General features: G+C 36.0%; 1 protein-coding gene across 4 annotated transcripts in view; it reads left to right on the top strand.

Moving 5' to 3' along the window:
• LOC109419738 (trissin receptor) overlaps nt 1–21,180 on the top strand; it is a 326,442-nt gene that overhangs the window by 217,261 nt on the left and 88,001 nt on the right. For all 4 annotated transcript variants that reach the window (XR_009997449.1, XM_062850150.1, XM_029852724.2 and 1 more), the window contains one exon: nt 6,378–6,522. Coding sequence is in view for 3 of the 4 variants with exons in the window: in XM_062850150.1 (XP_062706134.1) it covers nt 6,378–6,522 (145 nt within the window). In the remaining variant the exon portion in view is untranslated. The remainder of the gene's footprint in view (nt 1–6,377; nt 6,523–21,180) is intronic.

The following is a 21,180-nucleotide window of genomic DNA, read 5'->3' as shown; positions in this document are numbered from 1 at the left end:
TAGTAGAATTGTTATGGCCATGTTCTTGTATTGGATGTTTTTACGTGACAATTCAATGACATTTTATTTCATATTTCGTGAAGTATACCATTCAAAGCGGTTTTTATTTTTGAACCCGGGTTGGGCAAACGGTTATTGCAACCTTAGCAAATAGCAAATGCTCTATACACGGTCCACCTAAAGAAACAGAATCTTCTAATTAACGCGAAACTGAAAGCATTTCCTCACTATTTGGTTTTTCATTTTTTTTTATTAAATAACGAAGCAATATTTTCAAAATCGGTTTTCGTGCACATATAGAGTATGGATCAAGGTATCTTCTGATTTTTTTTTTTGTTGTGAAAAATGTTTTTCGTTTTTGCAGAAACCATTTTTGAACAAAATTTCACATAAAAATGGTTTCTGCAAAAAGGAAAACAGAAGATTCCTTGATACATGTGCACGAAAACCGATTTTGAAAATATTGCTTCGTTATTTAATAAAAAATCAAAAACAAAAAAAATAAAAAAAAGCTTCCGCAAATTCGCTTCCGGGATTCGCAAACGATTTCCTTAAACAACCTTCTTAAGCTTCTTTTGAAAATTCTTTCAAGGATTTCTTACAGAAAATCTCACAGGGATCACCAAAGATTCCATTAAAAATTCTTCCAGGGTTTGCTTCAATTCCTCTTTCAAGAATTCTTCGGAAATTTCTTTATAATTTTCTCCGAGGGTCTCTAGAAGATATAAATTTCTTTATTATGGATAATATCAACCATTGACTGGTTCATCTCGGCATTCAGGAATTCATTTTAAAGATTGTTTCAGAAGTTCTTTCGGCCAGCGATTTTTCATTTCTCCGACGATATTCCGGTAGTTTCTTCAATAATTTATATAGGTATATTTTCATGAGCTCCTCAAGAGATTTCCTTGGGAATTTCTCCAGGTACTCCATTTGTCACACTAGTTTACAGCATTTTTGAACTCGGTAAGCTGATGATCGTTTTTGGTGTAGAATCATGCCCTGAGTTCGAAAAAACGAAGGAAAAAAAATACAGTAGAGCAGAAATTTTTTCGACTTTCCATACATGGTTGATGATTTGAAATCGTTTTTTGTTCTATTTTTAAGCAAAGTCGCTCACTTCACATATCTCATTCTCCGTAACCAATACTCCGATTGAGCTGAATTTTTTACTGTAACTCGCCTACATATTATATGTGAAGTAAACGTTGAGAAAGAATTTCTTAATTATTTTTTCTTATTGAAAATTTACATTTCTTCATAAATTTTTGGAAATTTTGCTAAAATTTAAGGAGATCGTCCCAAAAACTCGCCAATATCTTGAATTTCATCAATCTGACGCAAAACCTGCATTCAGATGATCAAACGGTATTATATTCAGCTTTTAATTTATGGAAAAAGATTTAAAATTGGTTGAATAAAACGCAAGATATTTGAATTTTATTAAATTCCAAATTTTAAAAAGTTGTAAAACTCGATATTGAGCTAAAACTCAAAAACTGTTCTACTTTAAATTTTTTGAAGCACGGTTTCGAAATCAGCGCTAAATTATGCTTCAAAAATTTTGGTCGTTGACAGAAGTTCACGACTTTCATTTTATTTTGTAAACTAGTGTAATATCTGCAGGAATATCTTCAAGAATTACTTCAGGGAGTCATCCAAAATATCAAGCAAGAATTCCACCAGGGACCTTGGGATATTACTTTCAGAGATTCTAGCAGGATTACTTATAGGGAAAGTAGTGGAAATTCATACAGAGATTCTTCCATATATATTCTCATCAATTCATCCAGCATTTCCTCCAAAGATTCCTCTAGGATTTTTTTTTGTGAACTCAGAAATATATCCAGAGATATTTCCAACGAAATTTATAGCAATTTCACTCTAAAATAGTCGAGATATTTTTCGGATTCCTCCAGGATTTGTTTTATTTTTTTTTGGGTATACTCTATTCAGAAATTTCTCCTGAGATTCCTTCAGGAACTTCCTTTAAAACTACCTTCAGTGAGATTTGCAGGAATAAGGTTTGAAATTTCTTCAAAATTTCCTTTTGTGATTCTGTAAGCAACTCTTTCATGGATTCTTTTTGAAATTTCTTCAGAAATATCTCCTGAAGCTCTTGCAACATTTCAAGAATTTCTATAGGAATAGCAGCAATGGATGTCTTCAAAAGTTTTTCCGTGAATTTTGTTCCAACAAAATTCGCCTTTGAAAAATCCTGGGTATAATTCCAAGGAAAAACTTCTGCAGAAATTAGGATTTTTTAAAGAGTTTCTGGAGTAGTTTCCGAAGAAATCCTTAAGGAGAATTGAAACAGACATCCTTGAGAAATTTCTGAAGATTTTTTACAGTTACTCAAAGGACATGCTGAAATTTTTGAATTGGTTTTTCAAAGTCCTAGAAGATTTTTTTAAGGAATCAGTGAGGAAATTTCTGAAGGAACGGAATTTTTCGAAGGAATCTCTGAATAAATAGGGTGCCTGTACCAGTAATCGCACTACCTAAGGAAACTATTTCTACAAAAATAAGAAGAAGATCGTCGAATGCCATCGATATGTCAAATGATATATAAATTTTCATACTTCATACAGGAAAAATATAAAAACGGGTCCAAAACTACTTTTAGTATTTATTACGGTGTGTGCCAATGATAGGAACCCTGTACCAGTTATGGCCATATTTGTTAATTTGGGTTCCACTTTGCACTATTTACATGCATTCTCTATGGGATTAGCCATAACTGGTACACTATGGCGAAATAGTGTAGAAATAGTTTTTTCTTGAAATCATCCTTCAGAAGTGCCAATGAATAAGGCCCTGAAATAACTCCTTAAGAATCAACAGAAAAATGTCTAAAATGATTCCTGAAGAAAAGTTGATGTATTTAAAATGAAATTTTGAAGGACTGCAGAAATACTTGATGAAAAGAATCTCTTAACAATTTTCTAGGGGAAGCGCAAGGGAAATGCCAAGGAATAACTCGAGGAAAAAAAAAGATGAAAAGCGTGAGAATATTCTCTTGAGAAAGTCCTGATTATACCGTTGGACATATTATGGAGGAATACCTGAAAGTATCTCTTGAGGAATTTCAGCATGAACTTCTGAAAGCATTCCTGAAGAATTTTAAAGGCGTCCTTAGAGGAATACTTGCAAAAATCTCTCAATGAACCAGTGAACGAACTTCTGCAGAAATCTCAAGAGAAATTCCTGTTTGAACTTCTAGATGTAATTTTACAAGAAAACGTAAAGATGTTTCTTCCGGAACGACAGTTTCAAGAATCAATAATTTCACGAGAAAGGACAATTGCTGAAGAAAATTTCAGTGAAGGAATATGTGTGCGAATTAATGAAGCTATCTTTGAAGGAATTTCTTCAAAATCCCCGGAAGAATTCTTGAACCCGGGAAAATTTCTAAATGGAGTAGTTCCAAAAACTAACTCCTGAAGAAATTGTATGGATATCTCATGGAGGAAGTCCTGAAAGAACCTCTAAAGAAAATCTTCTATAAATATACAAAACAAGGCATGGAGAGTAGGCTGCCCACATTTTTTAAAATGTTCTTTGATTTTCAAGTCAACTCCGATATTCTGATCGACATTCTGGTTAGAAGTATTCCAAATCCATTGAAATTGAGAGGTGCTTCAAATCAATTTTGTGTTTTTCGAGTACATTGGAACTTCCAAAAATCATAGATAAACAAAAAAAAAAGTCGTCGGAAAGTAATTCTTTAAACACGAATTTAAAGATGTGATTATCTACTACAAGTTCTCCTAACACACATCAATAAAGTTTTATTCATTACATGCTACAATTTCATTTGTTATCCAAAGTACCTAAAAATTAAATTTATTATTGTTTTTGTTGTAGAGATCAACATGAAGTATAAATAAAGGTGATTTTCTTATTATTATTTTTTACTGTTTAATTTTGAAAATCAGGTTAGCTTATTTCGATACCAATTAAAATTAAACATTTTCTTACAATGAAATAAACAAAGATTGATTGCCCGCTATTTCACCAAAAGATGCTTTGAGGGATTAAGTTCATATGTTTCCGTTAGAGCAATCAAATATAAAAAATTTCCGTCATGTTTCACGTAAAGAAGCTGTCTTACCATGTTCTTCTTTCGATTCTAAAACCAATATGCCATAAGTTGTTGTGAATTTTTTTTTAATACTGTGGAGTATATTTCATATCCAACGGTACATTTTTCTTTTCCAAACTTTATATCAATTTCTGATATTATTTATAACTTTATATCAAGGAGGAACTTCTGGAAGAACACCCGAGGAACTTTTGGAAAAATTCAAAAGAAACATCTTGAAGAATTCCCGATGAATTTCTGGAAGAATACCCGAGTAACTTCTAGAAGAATTCCCGAGGAACTTCTGAAAGATTTCCCGAGGAGTTTTTAAAAGAATTCCCGAGGTGCTTTTGAAAAAAAAAATATCGAGGATCTTCTGGAAGAACTCCCGAGGAACTCCTGGTAGAATTCCCGAGGAATTTCTGGAAGAATTCCCGAGGAACTTTTGGACGAATTCCCAAGGAACTTCGGGAAGAATTCCCGAGGAACTTCTGGATGATTTTCCGATGAACTTTTGAAATAATTCCTGAGGAACTCCTGTAAGAATTCCCGTGGAACTTCTGGAGAAATTCCCGAGGAACTTGTGGAAGAATTCCCGAGGAACTTCTGGAAGGATTCCCGAAGAATTTGTGGAAAAAATCCCGTGGAACTTCTGGAAGAATTCCCGAGGAACTTCGGGAAGAATTCCCGGGAAACTTCTGGAAGAATTCTCGATAAACTTCTGGAAGAACTCCCAAGGAACTTCTAGAAGATTTCCCGAGGTACTTCTAGAAGAATTCCCGAGGAACTTTTGAATAAATTCTTGAGGATCTTCTGGAAGAATTCCCGTGGAACTTGTGGAAGAATTCCCGAGGAACTTGTGAAAGAATTCCCGAGGAACTTGTGGAAGAATTTCCGAGGAACTTTTGAAATGATTCCCGAGGAACTGCTGTAAGATTTCCCGAGGAACTTTTAGAAGAATTCCCGAGGAACTTCTGGAAGAATTCTCGAGGAACTTCTGGAAGAATTCCCGAGGAACTTCTGGAAGAACTCTCGAGGAACTCCTGGATGAATTTCCGATGAACTTTTGAAATAATTCCCGAGGAACTCCTGTAAGAATTCCCGTAGAACTTGTAGAAAAAATCTCGTGGAACTTGTGAAAGAATTCCCGAGGAACTTGTGAAAGAATTCCCGAGGAACTTGTGGAAGAATTCCCGTGGAACTTCTGGAGAAATTCCCGAGGAACTTGTGGAAGAATTCCCGTGGAACTTGTGGAAGCATTCCCGAGGAACTTGTGGAAGAATTCTCGAGGAAGTTCTGGAAGAATTCCCGAGGAATTTCTGGAAGAATTCCCGGGAAACTTCTGGAAGAATTCTTGATAAACTTCTGGAAGAACTCCCAAAGAACTTCTAGAAGAATTCCCGAGGTACTTCTAGAAGAATTCCCGAGGAGCTTTTGAATAAATTCTTGAGGATCTTTTGGAAGAATTCCCGTGGAACTTGTGGAAGAATTCCCGAGGAACTTCTGGAAGAAATCTCGAGGAACATCTAAAAGAACTTCCGAGTAACATCTGAATGAATTTCCGAAAAAATTCTGGAAGAACTCTCGAGGAACTCCTGGATGAATTTCCGATGAACTTTTGAAATAATTCCCGAGGAACTGCTGTAAGATTTCCCGAGGAACTTCTAGAAGAATTCTCGAGGAACTTCAGAAAAAACTCTCCTGGAGAAACTCCTGGAAGAATTTTCGATGAACTTTCGAAATAATTCCCGAGGAACTTCTGGAAGAATTCCCGAGGAATTTCTGGAAGAACTCTCAAAGAACTGCTGGAAGAATTCGCGTGGAACTTTTGAAATAATTCCCGAAGAACTCCTAGAATTCTCGAGGCACTTCTGGAAGAATTACCAAGGAACTTCTTAATTAATTCCCGAGAAACTTTTGGAAGAATTCTCGAGGAACTTCTAAGAGAATTCCCGAGAAACATCTGCAAGAAATCCTGAGGAACTTCTGGAAGAACTCTCGAAGAATAAATGTATAACTTTGTATCAATTTCTGATATTATTGGAAATGCTTCATGGATTTGCATGTATCCAAATAGGATGTACTTTTCGCCTGTAATAAAAAAAAATGCAAAACAAAGGCCCAACTCATAATAAACTCATTCAAACATTTCCACGCAAATGCAGAACACATTTATTAGGTTACCGCAAAACACTCCGTCTCCCGTTTGCCAACAACATCCACTCCGAAAGAAATTTCCTAATATGTTTAACAACTTTTCTTTTCTCCTATTGTTTCTTTTCCTCGGTTCTAGGCAACCTGCTTGTGATTCTGGTGGTGACACTCTCGCGGAGGCTCCGCTCCATAACGAACTTTTTCCTGGCGAACCTGGCCGTGGCCGACCTGTGCGTGGGCGTGTTTTGCGTGATGCAGAACTTGACCATCTACCTGATCGAGAGGTAAGTTGAGCGACGCGACGCATATCATTCATTCGTACCTAGGGAGGGACAAAACGTAACACCTGTGTCGAAAGGAGGATAACTTTCGTTTATGAGTTTAATGCTGCGGAATAATCTGATTAGTCAACTTTGTGGTGTTGCTTTTTTGGGGGCGTTGTTGGTTTACACGTGTCTGCTTCATGAATATTTCATTCAGGTTTTGTGCGGTTGTTTCCAATCCACCACCGTGCACTAGATTTTGTTTGATGAAGTTTGTGACATGTAATGCATTGATTTATTCAGGGTGCAGTTTTGTCCTGGGATACAATAGAAATGAGTTTGTACCTGAAATATGAACTTCACTGACATTGTTTAACCTCCTTCTTCGCTTTTACTTTGTCTGATTATTCTTTCGTTCTTCATTTTCTCCAATTACATACCCTCTTTTTCTTCTTGATGTCAGGTCCTATAATAGGGACAGAACTGTTGCAATTGTAAACTAAAAGTTCTTTTCCTAAGGTACACCGGGGCAAGTTGAAACGGGTGGGATAAGCTGAAACGGCAGATTAACATGATGTTTTCCAATGATGATAAACAATTTGATTGCCATCACACATAGTTTTTTATTCAAACAATCTTTTAGCAAAGGAAAAACTTCCAAATTGTTTTGAAATCTATTTCAAAACTTCGTGTTTCATCTTGCCCCACCCGTTTCAACTTGTCCCGGTGTACCTTATTGCTTTTTTGCATTCATCCTATCGTGTGGCAAAAACACAACCAATTATGTTGAATTAGTCATGCGTTGTTTGGAAACAATCAGAAATAGGGTCATGGAACCAGTAGTTACCCTAGGGTCCTAAGGTGAATATATAACGAAGCCACACCTCGAAATTTCAAGAGCACAAATCTGAAGAACCGAATGTCGGTTTGAGCTGAAAAGTTGATCGATTGGTTACCCGCTGGTTGTGACCAGTCGATCAACTTTTCAGCGCAAACCGACATTCGGTTCTTCAGATTTGTGCTCTTGAAAATTGGAAGTGTGGATTCGTCATATCTTCACCCTAAATTCATCCTATTCGAAAGCAAAACAGTTACGGCTCCAACTTTGCCTCCAACTGATTGCGTTTCTTCTTGTTATCATATGTACGTGCTCAATTCTAACAAAAATACAAACACATGAAACAAAACAAACGGCGTTTCAACTCTTGCATTTGAGTGGGATGAAAATAGGAGCATTTACGCTTTGTAAGGAAACCGATACCCTAGTACCATCAAGTGTCTATATCTGCTTCGATATTCAAATATTTACACGTGAAATTGAGCTTTAACTTTTTGTGTACCAGCTAACCTGTTGTGTACCTTCGAAATTCTTCTCACATTCCCTCAGTAAACTTCAAAGATTTCCTATCAAGCAACAAAAACTAGGAATCCAACGTGCTTATTTCTCGCAGTTTTTCCGCCGGAGCAGTCACTTTTTCTCCGATGCTGTTGATGCCAAACATTCATGGAAGGAATTCGATTTAATTGGAATCTGATTCACTAACAGGAAAGCAACCACGCCAACAAGAACAAGGCATCCCCCCACGCCCCACACTGCCTGATTGTATGTTGTCTGGTGTCAGACTTTCCGCGAAGCAATTTAATTTCCCATTGAAACGAAGTGGGAATTCAGTCAGCAGAGTTTTTCTATGCTCGTGTCTCTCCGTCTCATCATCTCGTCTATTGTCGGAGGCGCGCTAGAATGGCAGGTATATTTGATTTCACTGGATGTGTTTATTTTGCCGGGGAAATGGTTGAGCAATAATTTAATCATTTTTGTGATTGTGTAACTGTTACGAGTGTTGCGAGAGGTTTCCGTGGAATGCGCTGCAAGCGGGAAATTTTCCATCTAATTACTAGGTGTTTGATTTACATTTTTTTTTTTCTACTTTGCTGACAAAATGAGACTGATGATTAATTGCTTTCCAGTTGACTGACACCCACAGCCTAATCACCGATCGGCGTTATTTTCAACAATCATTCCGCCTCCAGCTTTATTTCCAAGAAAGGGTTCTACTCACTTTTACAACTGAATAACCGTTCCTTCCATCAGTTTGCCAATCAGTTGCGCAAATAGATCAACTCCCAAACTCTTTCTCTTGTTGAAACACGATTTCCACTGGGAAAATCCCTTGTCTTCAGCTTAGTGTTCTTTGGGCACTTACACAATCATTAACTGGAAGCCTCGTCTGTCAATAACCATGTTTCATTTGCATATCGTGCGGTATGCGCAAAGAAACCCTATTACATATGGCGTCAAGGAAATGTCTATTATGAGAAGTGCTTAGATTATCCAGAAATCGAACCCAGACTTCTTCAATATGGCCGTGCTAAATACCCACGCGTTTACCACTTCGGCTATTAGGGCCCTAATTAACGCCCAAATTCCTGTCATCATTTATCGTACTCGGAAGGTGAGAAAATCTGATCTGACAATCCGTTGATTTTTTTTTCTTTGTCGTTTGCACTTCAATTCATGAGAAGTATCGAGCAACTGCAGGTAAATCCCACGCAATACAGTACAGTATGCTTCAATAGAAAATCGGAAAACTGATTTCGCACCAGTTATTTAGAACTGAATAAAACTTCAATTTTGTCTTGAAAGTGGCGTGACTGATAAAAAAAAAAACACCAAGTTGTAGCGAGTCAGGCCAAGTACCAGTGGAAACGTTGAGCCAGAAATAAGAAAAGAAGGGATCATATATTATATACTACTTCTTGAGCTTTCAGAAGAACTTTTTTTACTTGAAACGCATTTTAAAAACACTTCACTATTACCTTCTTTGCTTATGTAAAAAAATAATAAGTTCTACAAAAAAAACTTATAAGGACGAGTAAGTTCATTTCAATGTTTCCTTAGTGTCGAGTAATTTCAATATTTATCCTAAAATTTGTATTTGATTACTCTTCTAGATTGAAATCCCATATCAAGAGAAACCTCCAAGTTTGAGTCAAAACTTTTGAAATTTAGTGGTGGCGAAAAACTTCATAGTTGAATTTTTATAAAAATTGCTTTACCACATTTTTTTCAATATTTCATCGATTTTCCCGGTTTTCTTCAAAAAGGGTTTAAAAGATGCTCGAAACCGTGTGTCGTCCTATTTTTAAATGTTTTAATGTATGTTCCGATAATTCAAGGAATCATAGTGTTTGGTCCTTACTTACCTTACCCATCAGGCTAAGGCCGGGGTGGCCTCTGCTGTACATAGTAGCCGTCACCATTCCACTCGGTCCATGGCTGTTTGTCTCCAGTTCCGCACTCTGCGTAGGGTCCGCAGATCGCAGATGCTATTCCAGCCATCACACTGGCCACTCATCCTAGCCTATAGTGCGATCCGAATACTCGTCTGCTTCGCAATAAATTTTGCCACTATGTATACACCCAAATCCAACGACATCCTCCACACAGCTGATCGTTTATCAAAAATACAACCAGCCTGGATAATAATGCGCAACGCCAACGTGTTGGAACAATAGCTATTTGTAGTCTGGGCCGTCTCCATAGGGGAGACTGGGGAGACTTGATCCCTTTTTCTTAATTTGCCTGTAACTTAAAAAAAACACCAAACTAGATCCATTTTTCGCACAGAATGGCAGGTAAACATCTATTGCAAGTTTATACACAACAGAAGGACTTTAAATTATTGTTAAAGTTTTCAAAACTGTGTTTTTATGGAGGCATGTCTTATGATGTATTTTTCAAAAATGGGCCACAATTGATCCCCTTTTGAGAACATGATTAATTTAAAGGGAAAATAACTCCAGAAGCTTCCTATTCATTTTCTTTTCAAGTTTTCTTGCATTTTTCATGAATACGGTGTATTTGAAATTATAAGATTTCCTTAAATTGTTAAGGATAAGCCGTATTTTGAAAATGGGGAGACTTGATCCCCCTTTTAATGGTGTGTAATAAAATAATAATTATCTGATACGTTTTATCATTGAATATACATACAAGAATTACGAGTAAATAGAGGCTTCCAAATAGAATTTTATTTTTCACATGTATAATGTGTGTGTAATCCTCGAGGGATCCAGTCTTCTCTTGTCGCTGTTGTATTAAGCTACATTAATTGAAATGTTTATATAATAGCCTTATTTAAATAAATACGTTTGATAGTATTTTATTTATACTATATGCTGTGAAATTTTGACACGATTTGATTCAATTTTCACAAAGTTATTGAGATGTTTCGGAATCGCCTAAAAGATTTCTGAAAGACTAAAAACAAACCATCAGCCATTAAAAATAATGCAATACACAATTAAAATCAATTGTAGGCAAATCAGTGTCGTCTGTACAGATGTTGTTTTGGAAAAAAATATGCTAGAAGAAAACTGGTTTTTGATTCCAAGAAAATATGGGGGAAACAAGTCTCCCCAGGGATCAAGTCTCCTCAGTCTCCCCTACTGATTCGCAACAAACCAGTTCAGCAGTAGTTAGTTTATCGCCGATCGAAACAGATCGTACGTTGCAGTCAACCTGCGCTCCGCGAGCGAGCTCTCGTCCTGCGTCCCCCTGAAGTTCACGAGTGGGGATAGCAGTTAGTGCTTTATTATTATAACAATTCGTTGTGCACAAATTTGTAAATAGTTCCTAAATATATGCGATTACGATGGACAACACATAGAGTAAGGTGGGGCAAAAGTTCGACCCTAGTTGAAAATTCAGTATTTCTCAAAAAACCAAAGCGAATACCGTGTGGTGATTCTACCATCCATAAGCTAAAATTTTGCTGAACAAAGGTACACCAAATATCTTTTCAATTTTGAGTTACTATACTTTTTGTATGTGTGTGTCTTTTTCGAACTTTTGCCCCACCACTGGGGCAAAAGTTCGAATCTTGTGTTTGTGGAATTTCGCTAACTATTTTGACACTTTGTTAATAGGAATATTCAAAACCAATTCATATTTGATGTTGGAACTGGAATACACTTTAAAGTTCGATCTGGATTTTACCCAAATCAGGGTTAAATGTACTACACCAAAAATTAATAGTTTTCCGCCAAATTAGGATAAAACAACTTTATTTTAACTTTGATCGAATTTTCTTTCTAATTCCATCATTTTTAGAGATCATATGGACATTTTGCAGAATTTTAGGTTTTTACTTAAAGTTGCCACATGACTCGAACTTTTGTCCCACAATTCGAACTTTTGCCCCACTATGTGTAAAATATGATTTCCAAATCTTTTTTGCAAAAAGTTAAACATGCTAAAGCATCCTCAAAATATATCTAGTTATGACCCAAAATAAAATATCGGATTCGATTTCATTACAATTCCATTCCATGCGTTGGAAGGAGCATCGCAAATTACAATTTTTTGATCAAAAACCAACATTTTGTCATAACTTTTGGTAATATTGATCAATATTCATAATTTTTGGAGTGAACGACTCTTTTTCAAAAAGGCTTCGAACAACCTTGACACCCGAAAGAAATAATTTGAATTGAGCTCAAAAACTTCAAAAGAAACTCTTGTCCCACTCGAACTTTTGCCCCACTTTACTCTACCGTGAACGTGTATCCGAACCTGTTTACCACGAACCGTTCAGTCCCTAATCTTCCTATGGCCCGAGCTCAAGTCAGATCTGTTTCTTGGCGTTAACAATTGACTAGTCCGATTCGCCTGGCTTCACTCTTTAGTCGGATGTACGTTTCCGCCATCGTCTCAAATTTACGAGCAATAATATCAATATCATCAGCGAAACCAAGCAGCTGAACGGACTTCGTGAAAACCGTTCCACTCGTGTTTATCCCCGCTCTCCTAATTACACCCTAAAGCAATGTTGAACAGCAAGCACGAAATTTCGAGTAGAATTAAAAATCAGAACAATATCATCATTTGATATTCCTCAGTGAAGTACTCAAGATCATAATTAGCTATTGGTTTGTTTGACATAAGAGATAAAAGATCAAAAATAAGATCAAAAATCAGTATGGGGAAGAACATAATAATATCTCATTTTGATGTTATAAGATCAGACTAATATCTGGGGAGATCTGGGCTGTAGCACATCTAACCAATATCATAAAATGATCTGACAGATGGATTAGAGTAAAAAAAAAAGAAAAATGGCCGCGACCAGAATCGAACTTGTGACCTTGTGATTTATGAGCAGTGACATTACCACTGCACTACCACTCATATCTGAAAATAGCAGGTAACAAGAGCATCAAGTTCTACGTTTTCCAAGGTGTTTGCGAGTCATGGTAGTTGTGTTGGTTTGGTCCCGCCATGTTGTGGATGAGTGTGTGAAAGAACTAATTATGATCTTGAATAGTAGTTTTCAGATCTTACAATTTTCGGATGTTATAGATGAATGTGTCAAAGAACTGATTTTGATCTTGAGCAGTAATTTTCAGATCTTTCGAATTCTGGATGTTGCAGATGGAAATGTGAAGAGCTAATTTTGATCTTAAGCGGTATTTTTCAGATTTCTCAATGATAAATGTTCTATTGCAGAATATTAATACAATTTTCACCCAAAATTTGTTAACTGACGTAATGTTATGGAAAATAAAATTGAATTAAGGCTATTTTGCGTATTTTCCTAAACTAAGAGAGCACTTTTCTCTAGTCTAGATGATTTCACATTTCTTGCTCTTTCTCTGAATTGTTAACAAAGCTAGTGATCCAAACTTTAAAAACGACATGCGTAGAAACACGTTTGGTTTATTTTGCGCCTAAAACAGGACGAATTTCCACCAATAGGACGCAATCAGTGAAATACTAGATTGTAGTAATGAGCTGATTTTTTGTACGGTGAGAAGGTAAATCTAGTATGTACTTCACTGAACGTGCTCTATTGCAATTGTGAACTGTCGCCCAGAAAAGCTTTGGAAACATTAAAAGATCGTAGTCGTCACGACTGTCGTCTGTTCGTATACCCCATGCAGAATCGCTACGCAATTCGTTGGTTGAAACTCAAAAAGCTTGTCGTCTGCAGCGGTATGTTTTGTTGAATCTAGAATCAAACGGTCCGTTTTTCGAAATGGGTGTATTTTGCTTAGCGGGCCGATAATGTTCCCAAAATGTCCGGTGATTCATTTATTGGATTCGTACCACAAATGCAAGCTCGACATCGAGGTCCAGCTCATGTTGTCATCGGACTCAATTGGAAAGCCTCTGCTGATTTACTCACAGTGAAATAAAATAATTATAATCTGGGATTAAGAAATCTATCAGATAGAATCAGTATATATTTCTATGCCTTTTTTAAAGAAAAACAAATATCGATTATATGCAGAGTAATCGGCACATACTCTGTTTTTCTTTGTTCAATTGCCGCATCCATAAACCCGCTTATTGAAAATGAAGGCCACTTCTACTTCCTTTTTGTCCCAGTGCTCGTTTGTAAAATTTGTGGTGTACATAAGGGAACATCTATTTATTATGTAACGCTAAATTCGATATCTTTGAACTCGGTGGTTGGTTCATTAGGATCTGGCGGAATCCATAATGTGCTTTTGTATGATAACTCCAACTTTTTTGTATGGGTCGTAACGCTAGGCTGTATTCTCTATTCCCCTGGAGCGTTACGGAATTTATTGAACCCCTATCTCCTGAAACGTTACGTTATTTGGGGACGGCGCATAATAAAAGTTGAAAACTTAAAATAGTTTTTATGCGCAATGTTGGGAAATTTCGACATTTATACAGCGGGTTGCACTAGGCTTTCCAAAAAATCAAATTAAGTACTCATTTTGAAATCATATCACGATGAGATATTGAGCAGATATTTTGCAACTTTTTGAAAATCTCATCAATATCATATTAAGATATGACATCAAAATTTGATCGTTTTAAGATGTGATTATGATATTCACGTCTACCCGGGAAGACCATCACCTTGCCGTAACCCTCTGCGAGATTGGAAGAGACTCGAGAGTGTCCCTGATACTCGAACTACGCACATCACTCGATCCATCGTCGCCTTAATCAACCGTATCAGTTTATCCGGGAATCCGTATTCGTGCATAATCTGCCATAGCTGTTCTCGATCGACTGTATCATACGCCGATTTGAAATCGATGAACAAATGATGTGTGGGCACGTTTTATTCGCGGCATTTCTGCAACACCTGGCGGATGGCAAACATCTGGTTCGTTGTAGCGCGTTTGCCCATAAATCCAGCCTAATATTGCCCCACGAACTCTCTTGCAATCGGTGATAGACGGCGGCATAAAATTTGAGGGAGTATCTTGTAGGCAGCGCTCAGTAGTGTGATCGCGCGGTAGTTCCCGCAATCCAACTTGTCGCCCTTTTTGTAGATGTGACACACGATACCTTCCATCCATTCCTCCGGTAATACTTCCTCCTCCCAAATCTTGGTAATGACCCAGTGTAATGCTCTCACCAGTGCTTCTCCTCCTTTTAGAAGCTCGCTTGGTAGTTGATCTGCTCCAGCGGCTTTGTTGTTTTTCAACCGGCCAACCTCCTCCTCAATCACTTGGAGGTCAGGGGTTGGAAGTCTTTCGTCCTGTACACATACTCCTAAATCTGTTACCACACTTGGTGTACTTGCAACGTCGCCATTGAGGTGCTCATCGTAATGCTGCCGCCACCTCTCGACCACCTCACGCTCGCTCGTGAGAATATTTCCGTGATTATCTCGGCACATGTCGGCTTGTGGCACAAAGCCTCTGCATGAGCGGTTCAGCTTCTCGTAGAACTTTCGTGTGCTGATAGCGCGGTACAGCTCTTCCATCGCTTCGCGATCTCGTTATTCCTGCTGGCGCTTCTTCATCCGGAAGACTGAGTTCTGCCTATTCCGCGCCACCAATTCCTCCATGATTTTTCACAAATCATTTTAGAGATTGTTTGAGAAATTCTCCTAGGGATAACTTCAAAAATTCCTCTGGATATTTTTTTCAGAAAACTCTTTAGGAATTCTTGTGAAGAAGCTATTGTGCATTCCTTTAGAAAATCTACCAAAATGTTCTTCAAAAAATCTTTCTTATATTTTTTTTTAGAAAATTGTCCGAGTATTCGCCCAAAAATTCCCTGACGGATGCTTTAAAAAATTTCCAATCGGAAATTTTTTTCAGGGATTTGTTGACGAATTGCTTATATTCTACAAATTCAACAAAGAGTTCTTCCAATCTTTCATCATTTACTTCTTAAATTCCTGCATTTTTTTTCATTTATTCATGAGAGATCTATTTCCAGAATATTATCCATGAAAGCAGAAATACTTTCAAAAATTCAGAAATTTCTTTGGATATTTGTTCAGATATTTCTCCTGAGATTTTTTAAATTAAACTTTCAGCAATGCCTACAGAAGCTATTCCAGAGTTTTTCAGATAATGTTTTAAAAGTTGATTCAAAAATGTTGTAGTGGAGTTGGTTTGGAAATTCTTCCCAGGATTTCACCAGAAATTTCCATAGCGACTTCTAATTTCTCTAGAAATTACACTAGGGATTCTTTCAAAGGTTTCACAAAGAGTTGTGTGAGAAAGTTGTGTATGTATTTCTGCAAAAATTTCTATAAGGATCCTAAGAAAATCCTTCAGAGATTTACCATATTTTTTTAAGACTTTTCAAGATTTTTTTTTCTCAATTTCTTTATGTATTCTCTCAAACGATCTTCCAAGAATTAATTCCAAAACTTTCTCCGGGGTTTACTTTGGAACTTGCTCCAGGGTTTTTTTTTAAATCTGAATTGCTGTCAGAAAATCTTCCTGGGATTTTCTTAGAAATTCCTTCAGCAACTCTTTTAAAAAAATGAGATCCATTCGGTAAATTTTCGCAAGAATTTCTAAAGAACCTCTAGGGCGTTCCTCAACAAATTTCTCGAGGGATTATTTCAGGCTCCCATGGCTTTTATCTTAAATTGAACTAATAATTTCTTCTAAAATATCTCCAGAATTTCCTCCACAAATTTTTTTAACAAATTTCTTCAAGAATTACTTTAAAAAAAACTTCCTCTAATTTTTCGATAATTTTTCGTGGAGCCTTGCTGAAATCAATCCTAGGATTCAATCTTTCACGAGTTCCTGAAAAAAAAATCAATCAGGGATTCTTAAAGAAATTCTTTCGGAGACTCCTTTGTAAACTGCTCGTAGATCTACCAAAAAAAATCATCCAGGAAATCATAAAGAAATTTAGTCAGAAATGCTATCACAAAATTCTCAAGGGATTCTTTTAGATTTTAGAATGTCCACCAGAATTCTCTCCAAGAACTCCTTATGAAAGTCTTACACGGATAGCTTCCAAAAATAATGCATGGATTTTTTAGATAATGTTTCAAGGATACCGTCAAATGGGGTAACTTGCAACACTTTTCGACTTTGAAGCAATATCATTGAAAATCTAAACATTTGAAACATCCTGTGATGCATCGTGTACGCTAATTACTCCGAGTAGAATACTATGCAGCACTTGGTTTACCAAAATACGTTGCCACCTAATCAGGAGGTGCGAAATACATGCTTGTTGCAAGTTTCCCCATATGTGGGGTAACTTGCAACATAGGACATGAAGCTAAGTTAGCTATCATTAAACAGCACTAACATTCTAGTATTTTGTCGTATTGTAAATTTTTGATGTTATGCAAGAAACATACCATGAAAAGATGTACACTAACCATTTGACATATAATTTTTCATGAAAGAATTGATAGTTATTGCAAGCGAGAATATATCGTTTAGCAACAGGTCTCACGTCCCTCAAACACAAAATATATATGATTCTCGTGAATAAGCACTCATTACAAAATGTCAACAATAACTATTGTCATTTCTTGAAAAGGTAGAGTGAGTCATCTTCAAGTAATTTTCAGTTTGAAGTGGTGTTTGGCAATTTCAGCTAAATTAACATGATTGAAACCTATTCTACTTTGTAAAGGTCAAACTCGCTAATTTGGGTATTCAACTGAAATAATTTACTCCATCTAGGTTCAGAACTGATGTTGGTGATGTTTACACATAAACAAAAATTGAACTTTTAACATGAAGAAACATGAATGAAACTTCAAAATGTGGTATTTTCTATCAATGTTTGAAGATCACGTACAAAAAAAAATGTAAAAAATGAATTGTCATTTGAAAATGAACGCGTTACGTAATCAATAAATGATCCATTTCGGTTATTTCTGTCAAGTATATCGTGAAATGAAGATAAATAACAGAAGGTTTCGTCAAATTCAGCTGTTGCAAGTTACCCCATAGTGGTTGTCGAATATAATAATGATCTTTTGCATTACTTAGTCGATAAGTTCATCAAACTTTTATCGTTTAGCTAAGCTTACTATTAGGTAACCTAACTGCAAGCAAGGTCATCAGACTTATCGCACTTACCATAAGGGAGAGGTCAAGCACGATTTTCATACTTGTTTTTATGGCATAAAATAAGCAATCCGTTTTAACAGTGTAGCTAAACCATAAACAAAGAAACAAAGCTAATTTTTATACTTAATCGATCTTTGATACACATAATCTCTATAACCGAAATAGTAGGGCATACTAGTTTTCATTATTATTGAAAAATGCTTCACATTTAGTGTATGTCATCGTGTTGCAAGTTACACCGCTGTTGCAAGTAACCCAGTTTGACGGTACATTAGAAATCAGAAATTTAGAACTCTTTCAAAATGTTCTCAGAACCTGTTTTGGGAATTTTCTCCAAAGATTGCTTTAGAAATTCTACAAGAGATTATTAAGGAAATTCGCAAGATTGCTTCACATTCCTTGAGATATTCCTTCGAGACATTTATCATCCAGAAATTGCTCCAAGGATTCCTTACGAAAGTCTTAGAAATTCCTCCAGGGATTCCTTCAGAAATTTATCTACGGGGTCTTTCAGAGAATGCTATAAGGATTCTTACGGAAAAGCTGAAAAACATTCTTGCAGAGATTCCTGCTGAAGTTCACACAGAGATTTTATCAGAAATTCCGTCTGGTATTATTTCATAAAGTCCTTCAGGATTTCCTCCGAATGTACCTCTAAGTATTCCTCTATGGGCTCTTCCAGGAATTCATTAAACACAATTGTTGAGAATCCATCTATGGATTCTTAAAATATTCTTGTTTTTTTTTCAGAAGTTCATTTAGAATTTTCTTCATTTTTTTTTAAATTCTCTATGGAATTTGTTCAGCGATACTTTCAGAAGCATCTTTAGAGACTTCTTCGATTACTTCAGAAATTTCAGCAGGCATTTCTTCAAAAATTGTTGCATGAATTCTTTCAGAAGTTCCAGCAGTCTCAGGAATTGCTCAAGCGGTTTCTTCCGAGATTCCTTCAGGAATTAATTCAAAGGAATGCCACAAAAGTTTAGTTTACTGGACGTAGTGGCTTTATTTCCCCAACATCGGGGAGGAAAAAAGGGAATGAACCAGTGGAAGGGCACTGAAATTGGGAAACCTTGACTAACTAGTGCAGTTAGCAAGCATACGCCAAAAATGTTGTCATTGCTAAAGGATCTGTGAAAAAGCGTCACCAGCGAATCATCCCATAAACTCCGTTCATCGTGATCATCGGCATAACAAGAGATATTTATAAGAAATGAAGTCACATATGTGATTAAGTTATAAATGGGGATTATCGTATAAATTTGTACGAAGGTTCTCAGAATTTAATAAAAAAAACACATACAGGTAGGGCTCACATATGTATATAAACAAAAAACTTAATTGAAAAAAATCAGGGTCGCCTAATTTTCCGGAAAACTAGTGGAAATCAAATGTTTTCCACAGACACCAGCTACTTTGGAAAATCAAAACTCAAGAACGAAGCATCGTAGATTCAATTTTTTTTGCGAAATCATAAGCAAATTTTCTCAGCAATTGAAAAAAAAATGCAAAATTAAAACTATTTTCCACAAAATTTTCCACAGCTAAAGAAAATCGGTTGGAGAAGTCGAAAAATCCTCAAAAAAATGTTTTTTGGAAAGTAACTACATAAGCTATATTCGGTGAAATTTTCAAGATGTGGTTTTTCTCCTTTCCTGAGTTATGACCAATTTTGTGGAAATTGTCCAAATTTGCCATATGAGCCGTTTTCATTGAAAAATTATAACTTAATAACAAAGCATTGAAGACGCAATGTTTTTTGTGAAATAGCAAATTTTCTCAGCAATCCAAAAAAATACAAAATAAAAATTAGTTTCCTCAAAATTTTCCACTTTTGGCAAAGTGTAAAAAATTCGAAGGTTGAAAGTGAATATTAGGATTCTCATTTTTTCATTCGTGTTTGGCCACATTCATTGTCAGCTGAATGCCTCTCTTTTTTCATTCAATTCTCTGTCACGAATAGTTTTGCGCACGTCGTAAAATGTCTAATTTCTGTTAACAGACCACAATTCGACTTAATGGACAGATAGAGCAGTTAATTTATACACTAATTAATTACTATACACAAGTTTTGAGGTGACTGGAAGAATAATCGGGAGTTACGGTCTAGTTATATTTCTCAGTGAAAATTGTCAGTGACAGAAAAAATGAATGAATAAGTGAAAAAATTCATTCGCCAAAATGAATTTTATTTTGATCCTCCAGTTGAGAATTTTCAAAATTGACGTTGAACTTCACTCATTGAAAATGAAAATTTTAAACTCTGGTTTTAAGGATAATTGGTTGGAAAAGTCGGAAAAAATATTTACAAAGTTCGGAAAAAAATCTCAAAAAAAAAAAATTTGGAAGGAAATTACATAAGCTATATTCTGTGAAATTTTCAAGATGAGTTTCTGTTTTCGTTCCTGAGTAATGACCAATTTTGTGGAAGGTGTCTAGGTGTTGATTGATTTTCGACCGTTGTGATTACTAATTTGCACGAAAATGATCATTACTCAGGAACCAGAAAAAAAAACTTGAAAATTTCACAGAATATAGCTTATGTAATTTCCTTCCAAAAATATTTTTTTTGAATTTTTCCGGACATCCTAAATAGTTTTTCTGACTTTTCAAGCCAAATTTCCTCAAAAGTGGAAAAATTTGTAGAAAACTATTTCCATTATGTATTTTTGTTATAGCTGAGAAAATTTGCTTATGATTTCACCAAAAAAAAAAAAAAAAAACTACGATGCTTCTTAAGTTATGATTTTTTTTTAAACAAACAGCTCATATAGTACATCTGGACAATTTCGACAAAATTGTTCATAACTCAGAAACGAATAAAAACCACATCTTGAAAATTTCACAGAATATAGCTTATGTAATTTGCTTTCAAAAAAAATTGAGAATTTTTCGGAAAGCAGCTTAAACTGAAGCTGCTGAAGAGCAAAATCTAACAAGTTCTTTCTCATCAAAAATTTTGGTCACTTGGATTGCCCAAATTTCTGTGAAATAATCGTTCAAACTGTACATTTTTCTATTTAACCACTGCAGCCTGTGAAATGCAACACTAAACATAAACGGAGTCAAATTTCAATCGTTAATGGGAAGAAATTGGAAAAGTTTCTACGGCAACTTCCTTTACAGTTTTGAACTTAGCGTTAAGATCTGTCCCAGGAAGAGATGCAAAACATAATTAAAGACTTCAGCCAAGACCAGGGTCGTGCAATTTCGAAAGGAAAACATGACGTACGACGACTGTAGCAAATCGTTTCCCATGCGAACGGACTGCTGTGATGTTTCATCTCTCACCCAGCAACACACTCGTTCGTTGCTGCTACAGAAACAAGTGTGTATGAAACATGG

The sequence above is a fragment of the Aedes albopictus genome, chromosome 2 (assembly GCF_035046485.1).
Source record: "Aedes albopictus strain Foshan chromosome 2, AalbF5, whole genome shotgun sequence".
NCBI classification, from domain to species: Eukaryota; Metazoa; Arthropoda; class Insecta; order Diptera; family Culicidae; genus Aedes; species Aedes albopictus.
This window is presented reverse-complemented; position numbering and strand designations above follow the sequence as displayed.